At 38.2% G+C, this 19,053-nt stretch overlaps 1 protein-coding gene across 2 annotated transcripts in view; it reads right to left on the reverse strand.

The window, feature by feature from the left end:
* Positions 1 to 18,821, reverse strand: part of egfem1 (EGF-like and EMI domain containing 1) — an 89,276-nt gene extending 70,455 nt beyond the window's left edge. For both annotated transcript variants that reach the window (XM_067450328.1, XM_067450327.1), the window contains exons 1-4: positions 18,579 to 18,821; positions 13,926 to 14,060; positions 9,950 to 10,059; positions 9,774 to 9,878 (exon numbers count right to left, since the gene is read on the reverse strand). In XM_067450328.1, coding sequence (XP_067306429.1) covers positions 9,774 to 9,878; positions 9,950 to 10,059; positions 13,926 to 14,060; positions 18,579 to 18,661 — 433 coding nt within the window. In that variant the 5' untranslated portion in view covers positions 18,662 to 18,821. The remainder of the gene's footprint in view (positions 1 to 9,773; positions 9,879 to 9,949; positions 10,060 to 13,925; positions 14,061 to 18,578) is intronic.
* Positions 18,822 to 19,053: the final 232 nt, after the last annotated feature.

Genomic DNA, 19,053 nt, shown 5'->3' on the forward strand with positions numbered 1-19,053 from the left:
AATAACTAATTATGAAGAGAAAACAAATCACAACAATTTTGGTAATTAAATAGGAAGATACACAAACTATATAGCCATAGCTGTGTTTTAAGACCTAACAAGATGCCTGGGCTCTAAAAATCTGGTCAGTAAGAGGTTTATTAAGTCTCTTATATGCTCACCAAGACTTCATTTATTTGATCAGAAACACAGTAAAATAGTACTTTAATCTCTTCTAATGCTGCCCTGGTGCCCCCAAAACAAGGGGGCCGGGACCATTGAAAAGATGTGTCTATCCAGTGTTGACTTCCAAAATCTGGTGCAGTTCTAATTAAATATGAACACAACATGGACCAAAGACATGTAAACTCACCAGAAACGGGACATGATGTCACAAGATGCGACCCTAAAAAGGACAAAATGCTCAAGCATACCAATTCTCGTCATAGTTACAGAGTGTTGCCCCTCACAGTTTGTTACAGACACTAGAACCCCATCTCCTCTCTGTTTTACCAACAGCTACAGAGACTGGTAGGGTTATATCCAGCTACAGAGAGACTGGTAGGGTTATAGCCAGCTATAGAGAGACTGGTAGGGTTATATCCAGCTACAGGGTTATATCCAGCTACAGAGAGACTGGTAGGGTTATATCCAGCTATAGCGAGACTGGTAGGGTTATATCCAGCTACAGAGAGACTGGTAGGGTTATAGCCAGCTACAGAGAGACTGGTAGGGTTATATCCAGCTATAGCGAGACTGGTAGGGTTATATCCAGCTATAGAGAGACTGGTAGGGTTATATCCAGCTACAGGGTTATATCCAGCTACAGAGAGACTGGTAGGGTTATATCCAGCTATAGCGAGACTGGTAGGGTTATATCCAGCTATAGAGAGACTGGTAGGGTTATAGCCAGCTACAGAGAGACTGGTAGGGTTATAGCCAGCTACAGAGAGACTGGTAGAGTTATATCAAGCTATAGAGAGATGGGTAGGGTTATATCCAGCTATAGAGAGACTAGTAGGGTTATAGCCCGCTATAGAGAGATGGGTAGGGTTATATCCAGCTACAGAGAGACTGGTAGGGTTATATCCAGCTATAGAGAGATGGGTAGGGTTACATCCAGCTACAGAGAGACTGGTAGGGTTATAGCCAGCTATACAGAGACTGGTAGGGTTATATCCAGCTATAGAGAGACTGGTAGGGTTATAGCCAGCTATAGAGAGACTGGTAGGGTTATACTCCTTTACACAATGTATAAGCTCATCACGAGCTCTCAGCCGGTCAAAATACCATCATAGGCTACGCTCATACAACGAGAGCATTTACCTCAGCGGACAGCATTGTTTGGATTTCCGGTAAGTTCCGTCAAGAAATAAAAGAAATAAATGCTGGCCAATCAGGTTGAGAACATATCCCTGTGCCTTTAGCTTCTGTGTTAAAATGCCAAGCGGTCTAAATGTTTTGTTTTTATTGGTCTGGGCCAAGCGAAGCAAGCAAACCAAACTACAAGTATAAACAGACCCTTAGTCTACATTAAATTTCATGAATCATTAATACACAATACAAATTTGCCTTCAATAACTTGTAAAGACAGAACTTTAGGGGTGTAGAGGGTTTCGTGTTAAAAGCAACAGAACATTCCAACACACACACACAACTGGTTCATGTTTCTCCACTGCAGGATTTGGTTTCTGAGATCACCTGCTGAGTGAGATGTTAAATTAATTTTCTTCTTACGTTCTCACTTGAATAATACTTTAAATGTGCCATACTCACTGCTTCCTCGAGCCTATCTCAACAGCAAGATATAGGCCTAACCTATTGACCAGGAAATTCACTCCTCACTCTTAAGGACTCTGATTTCATTGCCAGAGTCTGCCGTGCAATAATCCTTCAACTCCACAGACCAAATTTCAGTTTCAACAGTCCAGTCTGCCAGAGCTTCCAACAGCAGTAAAGTTCTTGTTGAAATGTGAGTTTCTCACCAAACCAGCACATGGAGTATATGTCAGTATGACTTAAACTGAAAGGTCTGGCCATTCTGGATAAGGAAACTTTTGAACATGTAATCTATCTGAGGACCTCAATCATAATTTACAGACCGCTCAGTCAAAGGTTGCAGCCGTTGCACTAATAGATATATTTGTGCTGGATCAGAACATGTCATGCTTTAGTTCAGAGAACGTGAGTGAACTGAAGGACAAAGACACCAAATAGAGCAGTGGGAAAGTGGAAAACTGGAAAAACTATTGACTCGTCTTTCTTAATAACTGTTCCGGGTCTCATTGTGCATGACTGATAAGGACAGGTTATTCTGAGGAAAAATCTTTCATTAAAACTTTCTCTGGCTCTGAAAATAATTTTCTTTTCTACTGGCAAAATCAAGGCCATGCAGAAGGGGAAAAACAATATTGGCCAACAACCTTACATTTTTGGTGCTTGCTTATGCAGAAGTCTGTGCCACAATGCCATAGAAGATAGAAGTGTTTTGGGCTCACCAAATAACCTTTCAAATCACAAAATAATGTTTTATTGGGTTTTATAGTGGAGAACTCTTTTCCACTATATAGAAACGTTTGTGCAATGGCAAGGTTGTATGAATGTTTAAGGTTCTTAAAGGTTTAGTTCACTCAAAAATTAAATTGATGTCATTAACGACTCACCCTAATGTCGTTCCTCACCCGTAAGACCTCCGTTCATCTTCGCAACACAGTTTAAGATATTTTATATTTCAGTCCAAGAGCATATGCAGTCAATGCCCACTTTAGCTACTGTCCATGTCCAGAAAGGGAATAAAAACATCCTCAAAGTAGTCCTTATGTGACATCAGTGGGTTAATTAGAGTCTCTTGAAGCATCGAAAATACATTTTGGTCCAAAAATATCAAAAACTATGACTTTATTCAGCATTGTCTTCTCTTCCGTGTTCCTCAAAAAAAAAAAAAAGATTCAAACGGTTCATGAATCAGTGAATTGATTCGGATCGCCAATGTCGCGTGATTTTAGCAGTTTGGCAGTTTGACACGCGATCCGAACTACTTTGATGATGTTTTTATTAGCTTTCTGGACATGGACAGTAAAGTGGGCATTGACTGCATATGCTCTGGGACTAAAATATAAAATATCTTAAACTGTGTTCTGAAGATGAACGGAGGTCTTACGGGTGAGGAACGACATTAGGGTGAGTCATTAATGACATCAATTTCATTTTTGGGTGAACTAACCCTTTAATGGGACCATAGATGATGTTCTGATTGGTTGCTACAGCCAGCCAAAAATTGTAAGTAGTTGTTACATCCATCTGCTGGACTGCCCATAATTGCCACCAGAGGGAACTCTTCTCTTCTCCCTTCCTTTCTCATCATGAACTTCAATTCCCATAACCCATTGCCTGGACTCATTATTGTTTAATCAGGGTTGCCAACTTTTAAGTTCAGGTTGGAGTGAGATTTTTTGGGGGCCGGGGGGGGGGGGGGGGGGGGGTCGGGTAATGCTTTTGATCTTGATTCAGTATCAGTTTATATCTAGTATATATACTGTACATAATAATATGTTTGTTTTGGCACTAGTTTAAAGATTTCTTGGGTCAAATTATATGTGCCATTCCTTAATATTCACTTGTGACTGCTTATATAAGTATCATTATTCATTAAAAAGATTAGGATGCAAGTTATTTAAGTTTTGAAATTTCACATTTAAAGAAATCTAGTGTTTGATCATCATATCTAAATATTTATTAGAATGCAAAGACTGCAATATATTTTTGAGCAACTAGATTAGATACATGTATATTTATTAAAGAGCCATAAGGCACCTAATGGCATTACAAATAAACATTAATATTTTTTAGCCACAAAATGACTCTAATTTCCCTTTTTGAATTGGAATTCTCTATTTTAATATTAATTACTACACTAATTGTAATATAAATTTTAGAAGAAATACAAATATTAGAAGAAAAATATTTTAAGTGGTCATTTATTGAAAATAATTGTTGCACAAATAGTATTTAGTACCAAAAGACCTCCTCAAAATATTCAATAAATATAATTTAATGAGTATGAGTGTGACCTATTAGTAAGGAATACCTGAGGGCTAAATACAAGAATAACATTAATGTTAACAATGTTGCATCTCTATCACTCTCCATAATAAAACGATCCTGTAAATATGGCTGACTTAATAATCAATAAACACTAACACTATGCTGTACTGTTTACCAAAACTTGCAGCAAACATCTATATGGTGAAACTGTTGTGTATCCGCTTAAGCCATTTAAATGCATTGGCACAGCGCTAGAAGTATTGAGCGCTCATGGGCCACGTGACCAGCGCGCACCGCAGGGAGACGAGAGCCTGCAACTCCGCTTTTCAACGCCTCTGGCTTTAACATTATGCCACATTAGCGCCAAAACGCTATTTATTGTTTGAATTTCATTAAAACACATTTAAAAAAATTAAAGCTTATAGCTTTGTTTAATATCAAAAGCAGGTTTGGCAATTTGGCGTGAGATTGAGTTGGGCGGAGTGAGAGCGTGAGACAGAGCCTGAAAGCGTGAGAATCACGCCAGATGCGTGAGAGTTGGCAACCCTGGTTTAATCACTTCCACCAGTGTAAACTCTTTATAAGCCCTTTGCTAAGTCTTGTTTGTCGTTACACTGCAATTCTGAACACTAGTCTAAATTTCCGTTTATGGTTGTGAATCTTTTGGCTGGGTATGCAGATGCCCCTGTCTGCCTGTTGCCTATGCCCAGTGTTGTGTGTAACGCGTTACTAAGTAACGCGTTACAGTAACGTAACTACTTTTTTGGGCAAAAAGTAGTGTAACGCACTACTACTGAAAATTTGGTAACGAAACGTAGTTAATTTTTCAATTCAGCTTTACGTTACTTTTCCCATGGTAAGATTTAACAGCGACACTGCCATCTGCACACTTGCGCAATAGTTACAAGCTCCACACGGTACGTTTCGTCCTAGGCTATCAAGACGCGATTCGCACCAGTGTTGGAGAGCAGGGAAGCTTTATTGGCTGCCTTGACATTGGCAAAATTTAAAGTTCGGTGGATAAGTGGAGTGGACCGGAGAGAAGCGGCGCGTGGGCTGCTAATCGCGGAGTGTCGCATTCTACCCCATGATGCAGAGCCGGCTGAGAATAAAAACAGAGCTGCTGCCGCACACAGCAGCGCCTATGAAAAGGACTTTTTTTCTTTTGGTGAGGAGGAGGAAGACGCAATGGCCTTTAGTGCAGACTCAGAGGTACTTGAGTACATGAGATCAGGCCTTGTGCTTACCCCCAGAAGAGCCAGATAAGTTCAGATAAACTTTTTGAAAGACTGCTCCTGATGAGGTAAAATCACCCATTTTGTGCTGATGTGGAATAGGTTGCCTGCCACCCATGCTATAGACAACTCAAGCCTATGCCTAATATCCTCTTTTCTATCTGCCCATCATACTGTGAAGTAGGGCCAGCATATTCAGTTAACATAGCCTTTTTAATTCTGAGGCTAGTCATGCTATAAGTTGTGCTTGATTTTATTTTGGCTAAAATGTCTTTGCCTCTAAACTGTATTTTGCTATTTTATTTTATTTACACAAGCCATCGACATCAAGCCATTTTTAAGTTATATTTTTTTCTGTTGGATTTAGATGAGGCATGCATGTTTTATTTTGACACATATGACCAATTTTGAGGTTACCATGTTGTTCTTAAGGAGCTTATTGATACTTTTTTTTATAATAAAGAGCAAAAAAGAAATACCTGTTATGTCCTCCATAGTATAACTTTATGTAGGCCTACACATTAAGGAACAGATATTGGGTTCTGCCCAAAGTCAAGCAACATAAAAGTAACGTAAAAGTAACGAGTAACATAAAAAGTTACTTTCCAAAGGGGGTAACTAAGTAAAGTAACGGATTACTTTTTAAAAAAGTAACGAGTAACGAGCAAACACTACTTTTTAAAAGTAACTTCCCCAACACTGCCTATGCCTAATGCTCATCTGTGTGTTTGACCCTGTGCTTGTTATGCATTTACGATTCTGGATAAAGGACTACATTTGGATCCTCAACCTGTGTGTTTCAGAGCAGTTATGTGACAGTAGTACTGCAGCTAACAATTATTTGGCTTACTTAGTTGGGGACACTAAATAAACAGAAATGAACCATCACTGAATTTACTTAATCTGGACCACGACACTATTTTCTTCTAGATCTGCTGTACAGCCAAAACAATGTTGCAATCTTTTTCTGTTATCCCGGTAAAGCACTATATAAATTAAGGTGACATGACTATTTTAAATGTTATTTCAGAATGCTGTCCCAATGTTGTCCTCCAAGACTACAGTATATATATATATATATATATTAAATGCTTATATGTTGGCTATGACATTATACTTATTACATGAAATATCAAAATTGTGTAACATTATGAATGATTAAGGGACAGTTCATCCAAAAATGAAAATTCTATTACTTATTTATTTATTATTTACTCATCATCATGTCATTCATAACCTGTATAACTTTATATCTTCTGTGGAAAACAAAAGAAGATATTTTAAAGACTGAAGTTTGAATGTATTTTTTCACTATTCCTTAAAATGAAATGTAAATGCCTTTCTGCATTCAATACAGGCTATGTCTAGGTTAGGTAAAGATGTCAACTGGACTAAGAATATAATACATGGTTATCTGTGTGTGTCCATGCAAAGAATGTATGATATGTGACCCAGTTTAAAGGGGTGCCTAAACAAGTTGTTTGTGGATCAGTAACTCTTGAACTCCTCAATACTCTGCGGTATTCCAGTGAAGTATGTAGAGTCAGGACCCTCAATGGGGTTGTAGCTCTTAACTCCAGCATAGAGCAAACAAGATGGAGGAAAGGAAACCCTCAGGCAAACTGTAACACACTCAGTACACACAGACACATCTTTAAACACTGTCCGCTCAGCACATATTGTAAACCTGTAAACAGGGAAGTTGCAGTAATGGACAGTGAAGAGCTTGTTTCCCATGAGTCTCTTCAAACCCAGGAATACACTTGTTTAGAAGAATAACACAATCTTAAATAAAAGTAAATCTCTTTTAAAAGTAAATGAAGACCTTTGCAACCTTCATCAAAGACTTCAAGAACAAATGATCTTAGATCTGATTAAATTAATTGTATAGCTTTATACTGTTTGTCAACAATTGTGCATTTTCATTTCTTCTAAGCAATTTTAGGAGAAAAATCTGAAACAATGTTAAGACTTAAATCAACTAATGTTGTCAAATTGATTAATTGTGATTTATCACATCCAAAATAAAAGTTTGTCATAATAAATGTGTATACTGTGTATAATTATGTATATTTGAGAACACACATGAAATATATATACAGCATATATATTTATATAATTTATATTATATATAAATATTAATTATAAATAAAAATGAACATGCATGTGTGTGTATTTATATATATTATACACAGTACACACACATTTTATGTAAACAAAAACTTTTATATTGGATGCAATTAATGTGATTCATTGATTTGACAGCACTAATTAATACTATTTGATAAAATATCTATTTAGTCTCCATTCATTTCATGAACTATTAAAGAGATCAATTAAATTGTCCTCTAACAAATACATAAAAAATATCTCTAGGATACAATTTTGTGTTTATATGCATGAGCGTCGAAAGCAAAGAAAAAGTGGGTGGGTCAGTAGTGGCTAAGGCTAAATATTATAGGTGGGGAAATTGTTTTGTGGGGAGTCTGGGGGTTCTCCCCCAGAAAAAAAATATTTCATAGATGTGATTTCCTGCATTATGGTGCGTTTAAGGCCATATCCCTTTCCTATACCAAAAAAGACCTCAAACCAGTCAATACCAATAGTCTAATAAAAAGACTATATTCATTTAACTGCCATAGAATCAACAGTTTCACAGATAATGATAATGAACAAGTTGCATGTTTTTTATGCTCCATGTCCAGATAGAAAAATTGCCGTTTACTATTGATTGGGCCAGACAAAATTACAGAAATCACTGAATTATTTACCGTGGCTATAGGGGTAAGACACATGGCATCAAGTTTTGACACAAATCGATCATAGGTTCGAATCCGCCTTTTGCCACACTTCCCTCTACTCCCTTTCACCATCACATATCAGATCGGAAAGGTATTTATTTTCAATAAAAATGAGGAAAATATTAGAAAAGGGGAAATAAAGCGTTTAACATGTGTTTAATAATCCGTTTCTTAATAAGTTTCTCGGTTAAGGGGTAGCCAAGGTAAACAGATATGTGCTGAATTAGAGACGATAAAAGTGAGTGGGTCCAATATCATTGATCTTAAAAAGTGGATGGGTCTTGTCCCACCCACACACAATGGTTCCGACGCCCATGTTTATATGTAATGTTCAAAAAACATAAAAACATAGTTAGGCATTGTCTTTATAAGCTCATTACAATTTTTCTCATGTGGAGCACAAATGGATTTATTTTGAATAATATTTACACTGTATAAAACATGAGCAGCTGTCAACTGTCAAGCTTCAAAAATGGTTTAAAAAAAGAAACACTATAAAAGTACTATAATATTAGTCTCTCCACATCTTTTATGATACTTTTGTGATGCCATAGTATTCTTATTTCTCATGCATATGTTATCACAATTTTAATTCATTTCTATGCAAAAGCAATTTGAATGGCCATTGTGTATAAAATGTGCTATACAAATAAACTTGCCTTTTCCTTTTTGGAGTTTGACAGCTCCTGGTCACTTCACTATTATTATATGAAAAAGATCAGTTTGAACATCAAATTTTTGGTTCCATAGAAGAACAACACGGTACACTATTCCTTTACCATTCATATTCCATGAATAGTATTCCCTGCTTTCTCTCTCTCAGAAATGTGAGGTGACCACCAGTGGCCTTTAAACACAGCAAATCAGTCAAACAGGAAAGGCCAGCTGAGCTACAGCATGTCCTGGGCTACAGTGGCAGAGTCTATTGAAAGAGAGCACTGTAAAAACATTCTTCCACAACACAGTCTCTGAGTCAAATGAGCTTAATGGGTTTACCAGTCCAACATGGAAAAGACATTTTTCATCTCAGTCATTTCACTGCCGTACTGTTTAGCCATCAGGATTCTGCGTTACGGACATGCAGAAGAAAATTTTAATTTTAGAAACTCTGAGAAAGCATTTTAGGAGCACAAACCGCCATCTCAACACAAAACCGCAGGAGGAAAGCTGCTTTAGGCAGATCACACACTCAAAAATCTCTGACTAAACTTAGAGGTTTACTGTTAAGGCAAGAACACAGCAGTGTGTGAGGCTGCTTGAATGCTCAAAGGCATATTTACTCTGCTGATTTCAATTGTAGGCAAACTCTGAAAAATGCTGTTAAACCGGAAGACATACACTCATTCGACACCTCACAGTGTGAAAACCTCACATGTGCTGTCAAAACAAACCGGGAGGGGCAGGGACAAATGAGAATCTAACAAACCAAAGTGACGTTTGCCTGGGAAAACTCACTTTAGTGCACTCACAGGTGGTGGACAGACAATGTGGGAGGAGAAATTCCAGGGAATCAGGCTTCAAAGACACCAATTAATCTCCCCTTAGAAATATACAATGTAAAAATGTGTAAAGACAGACAGCCTGACCTGCATGCAGCAGACAAAAAATATGACCACAGAACCCATTCTTGTACATTCAAAATTTAAATAAGCCACTGTGACTGAACATTCATGCGCTGAAACTTCAACCCCTTCAAACGGCACAAAAGACTTACCGTATTGGCAGCGTGTTCCCTCGAACCCTTCAGGACACTGACATAGCTGATCCCTGATCTCAGAGCACTTCCCACCATTAAAGCAGGTACCAGAAGAACACACTCCTGTAGATAACACACACTGTTCAGATACTCTGTATCCATTACGCACACACATACTGTGTTATGATACTCACTATGAAGACAGCCTCTCTCTTCCCCTCTCTGCATCCATCCTGGACAGCACCTGAAGACAGTTTGCATCTCCATACTATACACCTGCCTATACACTGTATAATACCCCGTCCTGAGACAGACATACAGAGAGAGAAATAGATGCAGAAATAGAGTTAACAGGTTCATTACCTGTAGAGGCATAATACTGTATAATAAATCAATTTTTTAATGAAGACAAATGAGACATACATTGCTAAGATTAAAATAACTTAATATTTAATAGTCTGGCGCATTTAAAAGGCTGCACAGTGGAAGAACCTGACAGAGTTGATAATTCTCATGTAAGAGACCTCCATTTTAAATTTTAAAATGCCTCTATACTGTATACAGTTGTGGTCAGAATTATTGGCACTACAGGGAGTGCAGAATTATTAGGCAAGTTGTATTTTTGAGGATTAATTTTATTATTGAACACAAAAAACTCATTAATATCAAAGCTGAATATTTTTGGAAGTTTTAGTTTTTAGTTTTTAGTTTTAGCTATTTTAGGGGGATAGCTGTGTGTGCAGGTGACTATTACTGTGCATAATTATTAGGCAACTTAACAAAAAACTAATTTATACCCATTTCAATTATTTATTTTTACCAGTGAAACCAATATAACATCTCAACATTCACAAATATACATTTCTGACATTCAAAAACCAAACAAAAACAAATCAGTGACCAATATAGCCACCTTTCTTTGCAAGGACACTCAAAAGCCTGCCATCCATGGATTCTGTCAGTGTTTTGATCTGTTCACCATCAACATTGTGTGCAGCAGCAACCACAGCCTCCCAGACACTGTTCAGAGAGGTGTACTGTTTTCCCTCCTTGTAAACCGCACATTTGATGATGGACCACAGGTTCTCAATGGGGTTCAGATCAGGTGAACAAGGAGGCCATATCATTAGATTTTCTTCTTTTATACCCTTTCTTGCCAGCCACGCTGTGGAGTACTTGGACGCGTGTGATGGAGCATTGTCCTGCATGAAAATCATGTTTTTCTTGAAGGATGCAGACTTCTTCCTGTACCACTGCTTGAAGAAGGTGTCTTCCAGAAACTGGCAGTAGGACTGGGAGTTGAGCTTGACTCCATCCTCAACCCGAAAAGGCCCCACAAGCTCATCTTTGATGATACCAGCCCAAACCAGTACTCCACCTCCATCTTGCTGGCGTCTGAGTCGGACTGGAGCTCTCTGCCCTTTACCAATCCAGCCACGGGCCCATCCATCTGGCCCATCAAGACTCACTCTCATTACATCAGTCCATAAAACCTTAGAAAAATCAGTCTTGAGATATTTCTTGGCCCAGTCCTGACGTTTCAGCTTGTGTGTCTTGTTCAGTGGTGGTTGACTTTCTGCCTCTTACCTTGGCCATGTCTCTGAGCAGGGGCGTAGCACCAAATTTTGGGCCCTGGATACAAACCATCTTGCTGGGCCCCCGTACCATGTATGTGTATGTATAGAAAACGGACTTCTAAGGCCCCCCCCCTGCCTCGGGCCCTGGTTACTCAGTACCCTTTATCCCCCCAGTCCCACGCCCCTGTCTCTGAGTATTGCACACCTTGTACTTTTGGGCACTCCAGTGATGTTGCAGCTCTGAAATATGGCCAAACTGGTGGCAAGTGGCATCTTGGCAGCTGCACGCTTGACTTTTCTCAGTTCACGGGCAGTTATTTTGCACCTTGGTTTTTCCACACGCTTCTTGCGACCCTGTTGACTATTTTGAATGAAACGCTTGATTGTTCGTAGTGATGGGACATCTGAAGCGAGACTCCGGAGCTTGTGTCGAGCAAAAAGGGGCGTTCCAGATGAAGCCCCGATTCGAGGCTTGTATCGTTTCCGTGAAAATCACGTGACGATGACAAACGAGGCCTCGTTTTCTGCTGAATACGTCATTGCTTCATTCGGAGTATCGCTTTCGGATAAAAGTGGTTTGAAACCTCGCGGCTCTTGTGGGGTTTGCAGTAGGCATTTGCATTGGTGTTGAGGTGTTGGTTGTATGTAGTAGCGATATCATTATATATCATAGCTTGTATTATATTATATTACATTATACTTAGTTTAGTAGATTATTAGAGTAAATTATACATAGTTCAGTAGATTATTAGAGTAAATTAGCCTATATCTAGGTGTAATACCTATACTACGTAATTATATATATATATATATATATATATATAGCCTATATTAGTAGTAGTGTTATTATTATATATATTATTGCTATTATTAATAATAATAATATTAATACAAGACTAGACTGTATTAGGGAACTGTATTAGGGAAAGCTTTTCCCATTTGCTGTTCCAGAATTCCAGTCCCATAAGCACTGCACTATTGCACTCCCAATCAGCGCAACACTCACAATAATTTATTTACAATCATTCTGGGCATTCACTATCATCACTAACCTAAAGATCTACTGAATAGTTGAACACAAAGTTGTGTGTTTGTGTGAGTTGTGTGTACATAGGTTAATACAAGCAGAGTAAAATACTTTATTAATACACAGGCAATAGAAAAAGGGTGTGCCCACACTATGACAATGTGGTTGCTCAGGATGAATAGATTTGTGTGCGATGCATTGCTTTGGACAGCAGGTGTCACTAGGGAGCACACTGTTTCATGAGGCTTCAGGTAAATGAACCTTTTGGTGAACCAATGGGCTGGAAAGCCTCAGTGGTTCAGGAAGCCTCATTTGGCCATCACTAATTGTTCGATGATCACGCTTCAGAAGCTTGGCTATTTTAAGACTGCTGCATCCCTCTGCAATATATCTCACTATTTTTGATATTTCTGAGCCTGTCAAGTCCTTCTTTTGACCCATTTGCCAAAGGAAAGGAAGTTGCCTAATAATTATGCACACCTGATATAGGGTGTTGATGTCATTAGACCACACCCCTTCTCATTACAGAGATGCACATCACCTAATATGCTTAATTGGTAGTAGGCTTTCCAGCCTATACAGCTTGGAGTAAGACAACATGCATAACGAGGATGATGTGGTCAAAATACTCATTTGCCTAATAATTCTGCACTCCCTGTATAGAGATGATTGGCACTTTAGATGGCTGCCAATAATTGCAACCAACGTGTTTTGGAGAACATTTATTTCATAATGTGATTCAATAATTAAATTGTAATAATTAATTGATTCACTTTCAATTATTTTAGGTCAATGAAAGGTTAGATTTTTGCAATTTCTTCGAATGAAAAATTAAAAGGATTAACCAAGCAGATTTATTTTTACAGCAGCCTTTGATCATATTTACCAGTCGTGCCAATAATTCTGACCATAACTATTTTAATATATACCCAATGTATACTGTAAATAATTAATATTGCACATCAAATAGAAGGCTACATCATTATTGTTTAATATAGTCTTTAATTGTTTTTTTAAATACATTTTTTAAAAAAAAATTATAATTTATTTAATTTTACAATTTTTACACTGTTACTCATTCAACTGAAAAACCACTGAGACCTTTGCTGTGACAATGCTCAGATTAAAAACAAATGTTCTTTTATAACTTTTAAGATAAGTTTCAGTGTTGTCGTAGATACAGTGTGTTGCCTATTTTTCATGGCTGTATTATTCAGCAAGTCAGATAGAGGTTTTATGTTTAATAAGAATGTATGTTGGCTTTCAGAGGAGCAATAGTCGGTTATTATGACTCCTATTAAATCACCATTGCTGGGCAAACCACTTAACCTCAGATTTCCAGAAGAGCTTTCCTAAACATCAGTGTACTTAAGTCAATGGAAAGCATCTGCTATGGCAGTTGGCAAATGTGGTTCTACTAATAGTAGGAAATCAAATCAGTTTTTTTTTTTGGGGGGGGGGGGGGGGGGGGCAGGAGGGGATGATTTAAGCGATAATGACTGATACATGTTTAAACATGGAAATAATGTAAATAGTTTTTGTTTGAGTGTGAAAACACCTTCTCACCTCCTCTCGTAGCCCATGCACCAGCGTTGAGAAGAGCAGCCCTGCCGCCACACCTTCACCATACGGGTAAACGCCTGGACACAGGGTTGCCTCACTCCCAGCATAGACATCTCCTGCTCCTCACACACATTAGGCCTGAGAAACAGTGAAAAAGACAATCAACTATACTTCAATGCATATTCACACTTTTATACATTAAGGGATAGTTCACCCAAAAATGAAAATTCTGTCATCGTATAGTAACACTCAAGTTGTTCCGAACCTGTGATACATTTCTTTGTTCTGCTGAACACAAAGGAAGATATTTGGAAGAAAGTTTGTATGCAACCAGCTCTCGGCAGCCATAGACAACCATAGAAGGGGGAAAAATACCATGGTAGTCAACTTTTACTATATCATACTATATGAACTATAAACCTGATTTTTTTCCTGACTATTATTTAATGTGTCAGGCTGGATTTAGACCCATTATACTTCTTTCCCAAATTTGAGGCCTGATCTATCACGGTCTTCCTTATTTGGTAATGTGTTGCATGAAATCCAGACCGAATTCCAACAGAATTTCTGTCATTAATTACTCATCCTCACATTGTTCCAAACCCATAACTTTCGTTCATCATCAGAACACAAATTAAGATCTTTTTGATTAAATCTGAGAGCCTTCTGTCCCTTCATTAGCTAGGCAACTACCATTTTGAAGCTTAAAAAAGTTCATAGAGGTTGTAAAACTAATCCAGATTAATTTATCTCTCAATACATTTTCTGAAGAGACTCAATCGCTGTATAGGATGATCAGACTGGATCATAAAGTATTCGATTGAATTTAGGCGTTTACACATGAAAACAATGATCAGCAAACTGTACTTGACACGCAAAAACAAACCTCATTGGTTCTTCCTGAAGCTTAAACGTGCTGCGTAACACAAGAATGAACCTCATTGGTTCTTCCTGAAGCTTAAACGTGCTGCGTAACACAAGAATGAACATCATTGGTTCTTGCAGAAGCTCAAACGTGCTGTGTAACACAAGAATGAACATCATTAGTTCTTGCAGAAGCTCAAACGTGCTGCGTAACACAAGAATGAACATCATTGGTTCTTGCTGAAGCTTAAACGTGCTGCGTAACACAAGAATGAACCTCATTGGTTCTTCCTGAAGCTTAAACGTGCTGCGTAACACAAGAATGAACATCATTGGTTCTTGCAGAAGCTCAAACGTGCTGCATAACACAAGAATGAACATCATTAGTTCTTGCAGAAGCTCAAACGTGCTGCGTAACACAAGAATGAACATCATTGGTTCTTGCTGAAGCTTAAACGTGCAGCGTAACACAAGAATGAACATCATTGGTTCTTGCAGAAGCTCAAACGTGCTGTGTAACACAAGAATGAACCTCATTGAAACTTCCTGAAGCTTAAACGTGCTGGGTAACACAAGAATGAACATCATTGGTTCTTGCTGAAGCTCAAATGTGCTGCGTAACACCAAAACAAACCTCATTGGTTCTTGAGGAAGATCAAATGTGCTGCATAACAACAGGAGAATGAACATCATTGGGTTTTGCTAAAGCTCAAAGGTGCTCCGTAAACACAAGAATAATCCTCATTGGTTCTTGAGGAAGCTCAACCATGAGCAACACAAGAATGAACCTTATTTTTCATTCCTATTTTTCATCTTATTGTTTCTTTCTGAAGCTTAAACATGCACTGTGAACACAAGAATGAACCTCATTGGATGAACTACATTGGTTCTCAGGAAGCTCAAATGTGCTGTATAACAAAAAATATTAGATTATTAGATATTAACCTACATTTCTGACAAAACACCATGGTTACAGTTAGTGTACCTCAGTAAATCCATGATAAATGTTTGTGAATTGTTGGTTGAAAGTATTCTAATTGGAACAGCTCGGTTGGCTTGCACGTTAGTGTTGATTAAATCAGCGCTGTTTCAACTGGTATTAATCTACCAGTAAATGAATTACTGCGAGATCTATCTTGTACCGAAGACACAAGGGGGTAATCTAGCGCTCGGAAAGCGTTCCACCCCTAGGGGCTGCCATTGCTAACCAAGCCATCACCTGCTGTTAGCATCCCATTGACTCCCATTCATTTTTGAGTCACTTTGACAGTGAATAACTTTACATCTGAGGCGTTTAAAGACTCCATTTGTCCATTGTTTATTTCTAAAGAAACACGACAATGCATAAAAGGCTCCGTTACCTTGTATCTTACACTATCGCCCCGCAGAAGCTGTTTTTGTAAAAATAGGCTAACTATTGCGTCATAACCAACGCGACTCTGTCGCACAGTTGAGAAATTACTGTATAGACCTGAGAAGACGCTCGCAGGCGTCCTCAATCTTTTACTGTCTATGAGACAGTCGGGGGGACGTGGAGACATAAAGTCTGATAAAGTCAAGGGAGAAGAATGGGGAGAAGCCCATAGTGAGCCAAAAGCAACGGGAGAAAATATTTAAACAACGTGATTCAGCTTTCCCTTTCCACAACTACTAGAAGACCTACAGCTGTCAGACAGGAGGCTCACGTCACATCTACGTCGTCAAGCTCAGTCTGAGCCTGCGCAGTTCGCTCAGCCATCAGGAAGTGAGTGCCCCTAGGTTGACTTCATTATTTCGCCATTGACGTCAATGGGATCGCTCAGTCCATTTCTTTTACTGTCTATGCGAAGACATCGGTTTATCGTTCCGTTTTTGGTGTGTTTTCCCCTGGCCTAGTAGGCCTACTGCCACCGTGTGTTGACATTGTAAAACTACACGATTTGTAAATTATGTGTGGCAGGGCCACATCTACTCGTAGACAAGCTGCAAGCCATTTGAAATTCATCCCTGGGCCGGATTTTGGACAGCCCTGCTTTAGGGTAAATCATATAGGGGGCACTCATGAGCCACAGATCCACAGATCCACATCAAGTGTCTAATTTTGAACTTAAAACATCAAAGTCTCTCTTTTAGTAATTGGTAATTTCATCATAAATGCTCACAGAAGAACATATGGGTCAGCACGTGTCAGCTGACAGTAAACAGACATATGGATACCAATATGCACATGTTCCTCTACTGGGATAACCACAAATTTAGGAATGGGGACCACATATTATAGTTTAAGAATTGTCTATCAAGAAAAAAAAAACTATTGGGGGTAGGGTGGTTTAATTGCCCTAACAAAGGGTACATTTATTATTTGATCACAAATAATATGTAAAACATTTATAATGACATTAAGCTCCGTTCATGATCTATTGAGGAAATAAATCTAATGACCTTGCTCTTAGATCTTGTGGCTACGGAAACAGCTCATTTTAAGATGTTGACAAAATGTCCTCACAACTTGTGAAGTTTGATTTTCCTGGAACATGCTGAACCTCATGTTCAGATCCAAATGTTCAGTTTCACCAGTACTGAGATGAGAGTACACAACTTTTGTTCTTACATAAAGCTTAAGTATCTTCAGGGTTATTATTGTTAAACCATAAAAAAGAATTACCTGAATTAAAATCAATGCTCACTGGAATAATGCCAAGGCAACATTTCTCATTTTCTTTTATCTTAAATTGAAGTTATAATTCAACTAAAACAAAACAAAAACTAAACTAATAAGATAAAAGACTATCTATCTATCTATCTATCTATCTATCTATCTATCTATCTATCTATCTATCTATCTATCTATATATATATATATATATATATATATATATATATATATATATATATATATATATATATATATATATATATGACAGTCTGGCTCTTAAATTCTTTATTTTAGTTTCAGGGAGGGAGTGTGGTGAGTCTGGGCTCTGCCTCAGAGGGTCATGTTCTCTCTCAGGTTGTTTCCTATGACCATCTGGGCTTAATACAGCACATCCTGACTTAATTAGGGGGCTCTCAGATGAACTGCACAGTCACACGCCGGATCAGCCCTGGAGTCCCTGTGTCAAACACACAGCGTGGGGTTAACTCACTGGCCCATATTTCCAAATTCTTACAGTGCAGTATTTGTGTCTACTTGTAACTCTTTCAAAGCAAGTTGTTTGTGTGTGTATATATATATATATATATATATATATATATATATATATATATATATATATATATATATATATATATATATATATATATTTAAAATATGATTGTAACATGTTTACAGAATAAGTTAAATCATTTAATGAACATTTGTGTTTGAACATAATTTCACATTTCAAATGGAATCTGGTGCTTTTGGCGACACCTAGAGGGCATCAGAAATAACGCATCATGATAAATTATAAGCATCACATTTGAAATTATTGCGATACCAAAAACAAACAAACAAATAATTTACGGTAAGAAACCAAATTGGTTAATTATTATTTAATATTATTAAAGGGCAAAAATAGATCAAGACACTAGAATAACTTTTCATAAGCGGAATGCTTTTAACTGAACAGTTTACATTTTCTTAAAAACACAGGTGACACAACCGGTTCAGCCGTGACCATATCAAGTTTTTTACTGAACACGTTTGTTTTAGATATGTTAGGGTTAAGTTTCAGATTAATTTTCCGTCTTCAAATGCGAATCCGAATGCAAAGAAATAAAAACCTTAATATATGAGCCATAGCCCACATATATAATGAATACGTGACTCACATGTCAGGCTGCAGGTCCAGTGATGCTGCGCCGTTCAGAGACACAATCACACAGCAGAGCAGAAGTGCCACGGAGCAGCGCATCGTTCACAGCATCCACATGCAGCAAACACTCTTCAGGGCTTGTGGTGAGCAGGTTTCAGGGGCCCACCGTCCACTTTAAAGGGTCTGATCACTTCATTATGTCTTTGTGAGAGCACTAAATGTTTTCTCCGTGCACACTAAAATAATCGAGCATCCTAGAGTCCTGGAGCTGGTATCCTCAACTGGGAGCAAACTGAGACAGACTGGACTATCGCTCAGCGGCAGCGCTCTTCCCACCACACACACACACACACACACACACACACACACACACACACACACACACACACACACACACACACACACACACACACACACACGCACACACGCACACAGCCACTAGGGGCCACGATGGAAACACGCCGCTACAGCAGTTTTTCTGTGTGATATCT

Source organism: Pseudorasbora parva, chromosome 8, assembly GCF_024679245.1.
Source record: "Pseudorasbora parva isolate DD20220531a chromosome 8, ASM2467924v1, whole genome shotgun sequence".
Classification (NCBI taxonomy): domain Eukaryota; kingdom Metazoa; phylum Chordata; class Actinopteri; order Cypriniformes; family Gobionidae; genus Pseudorasbora; species Pseudorasbora parva.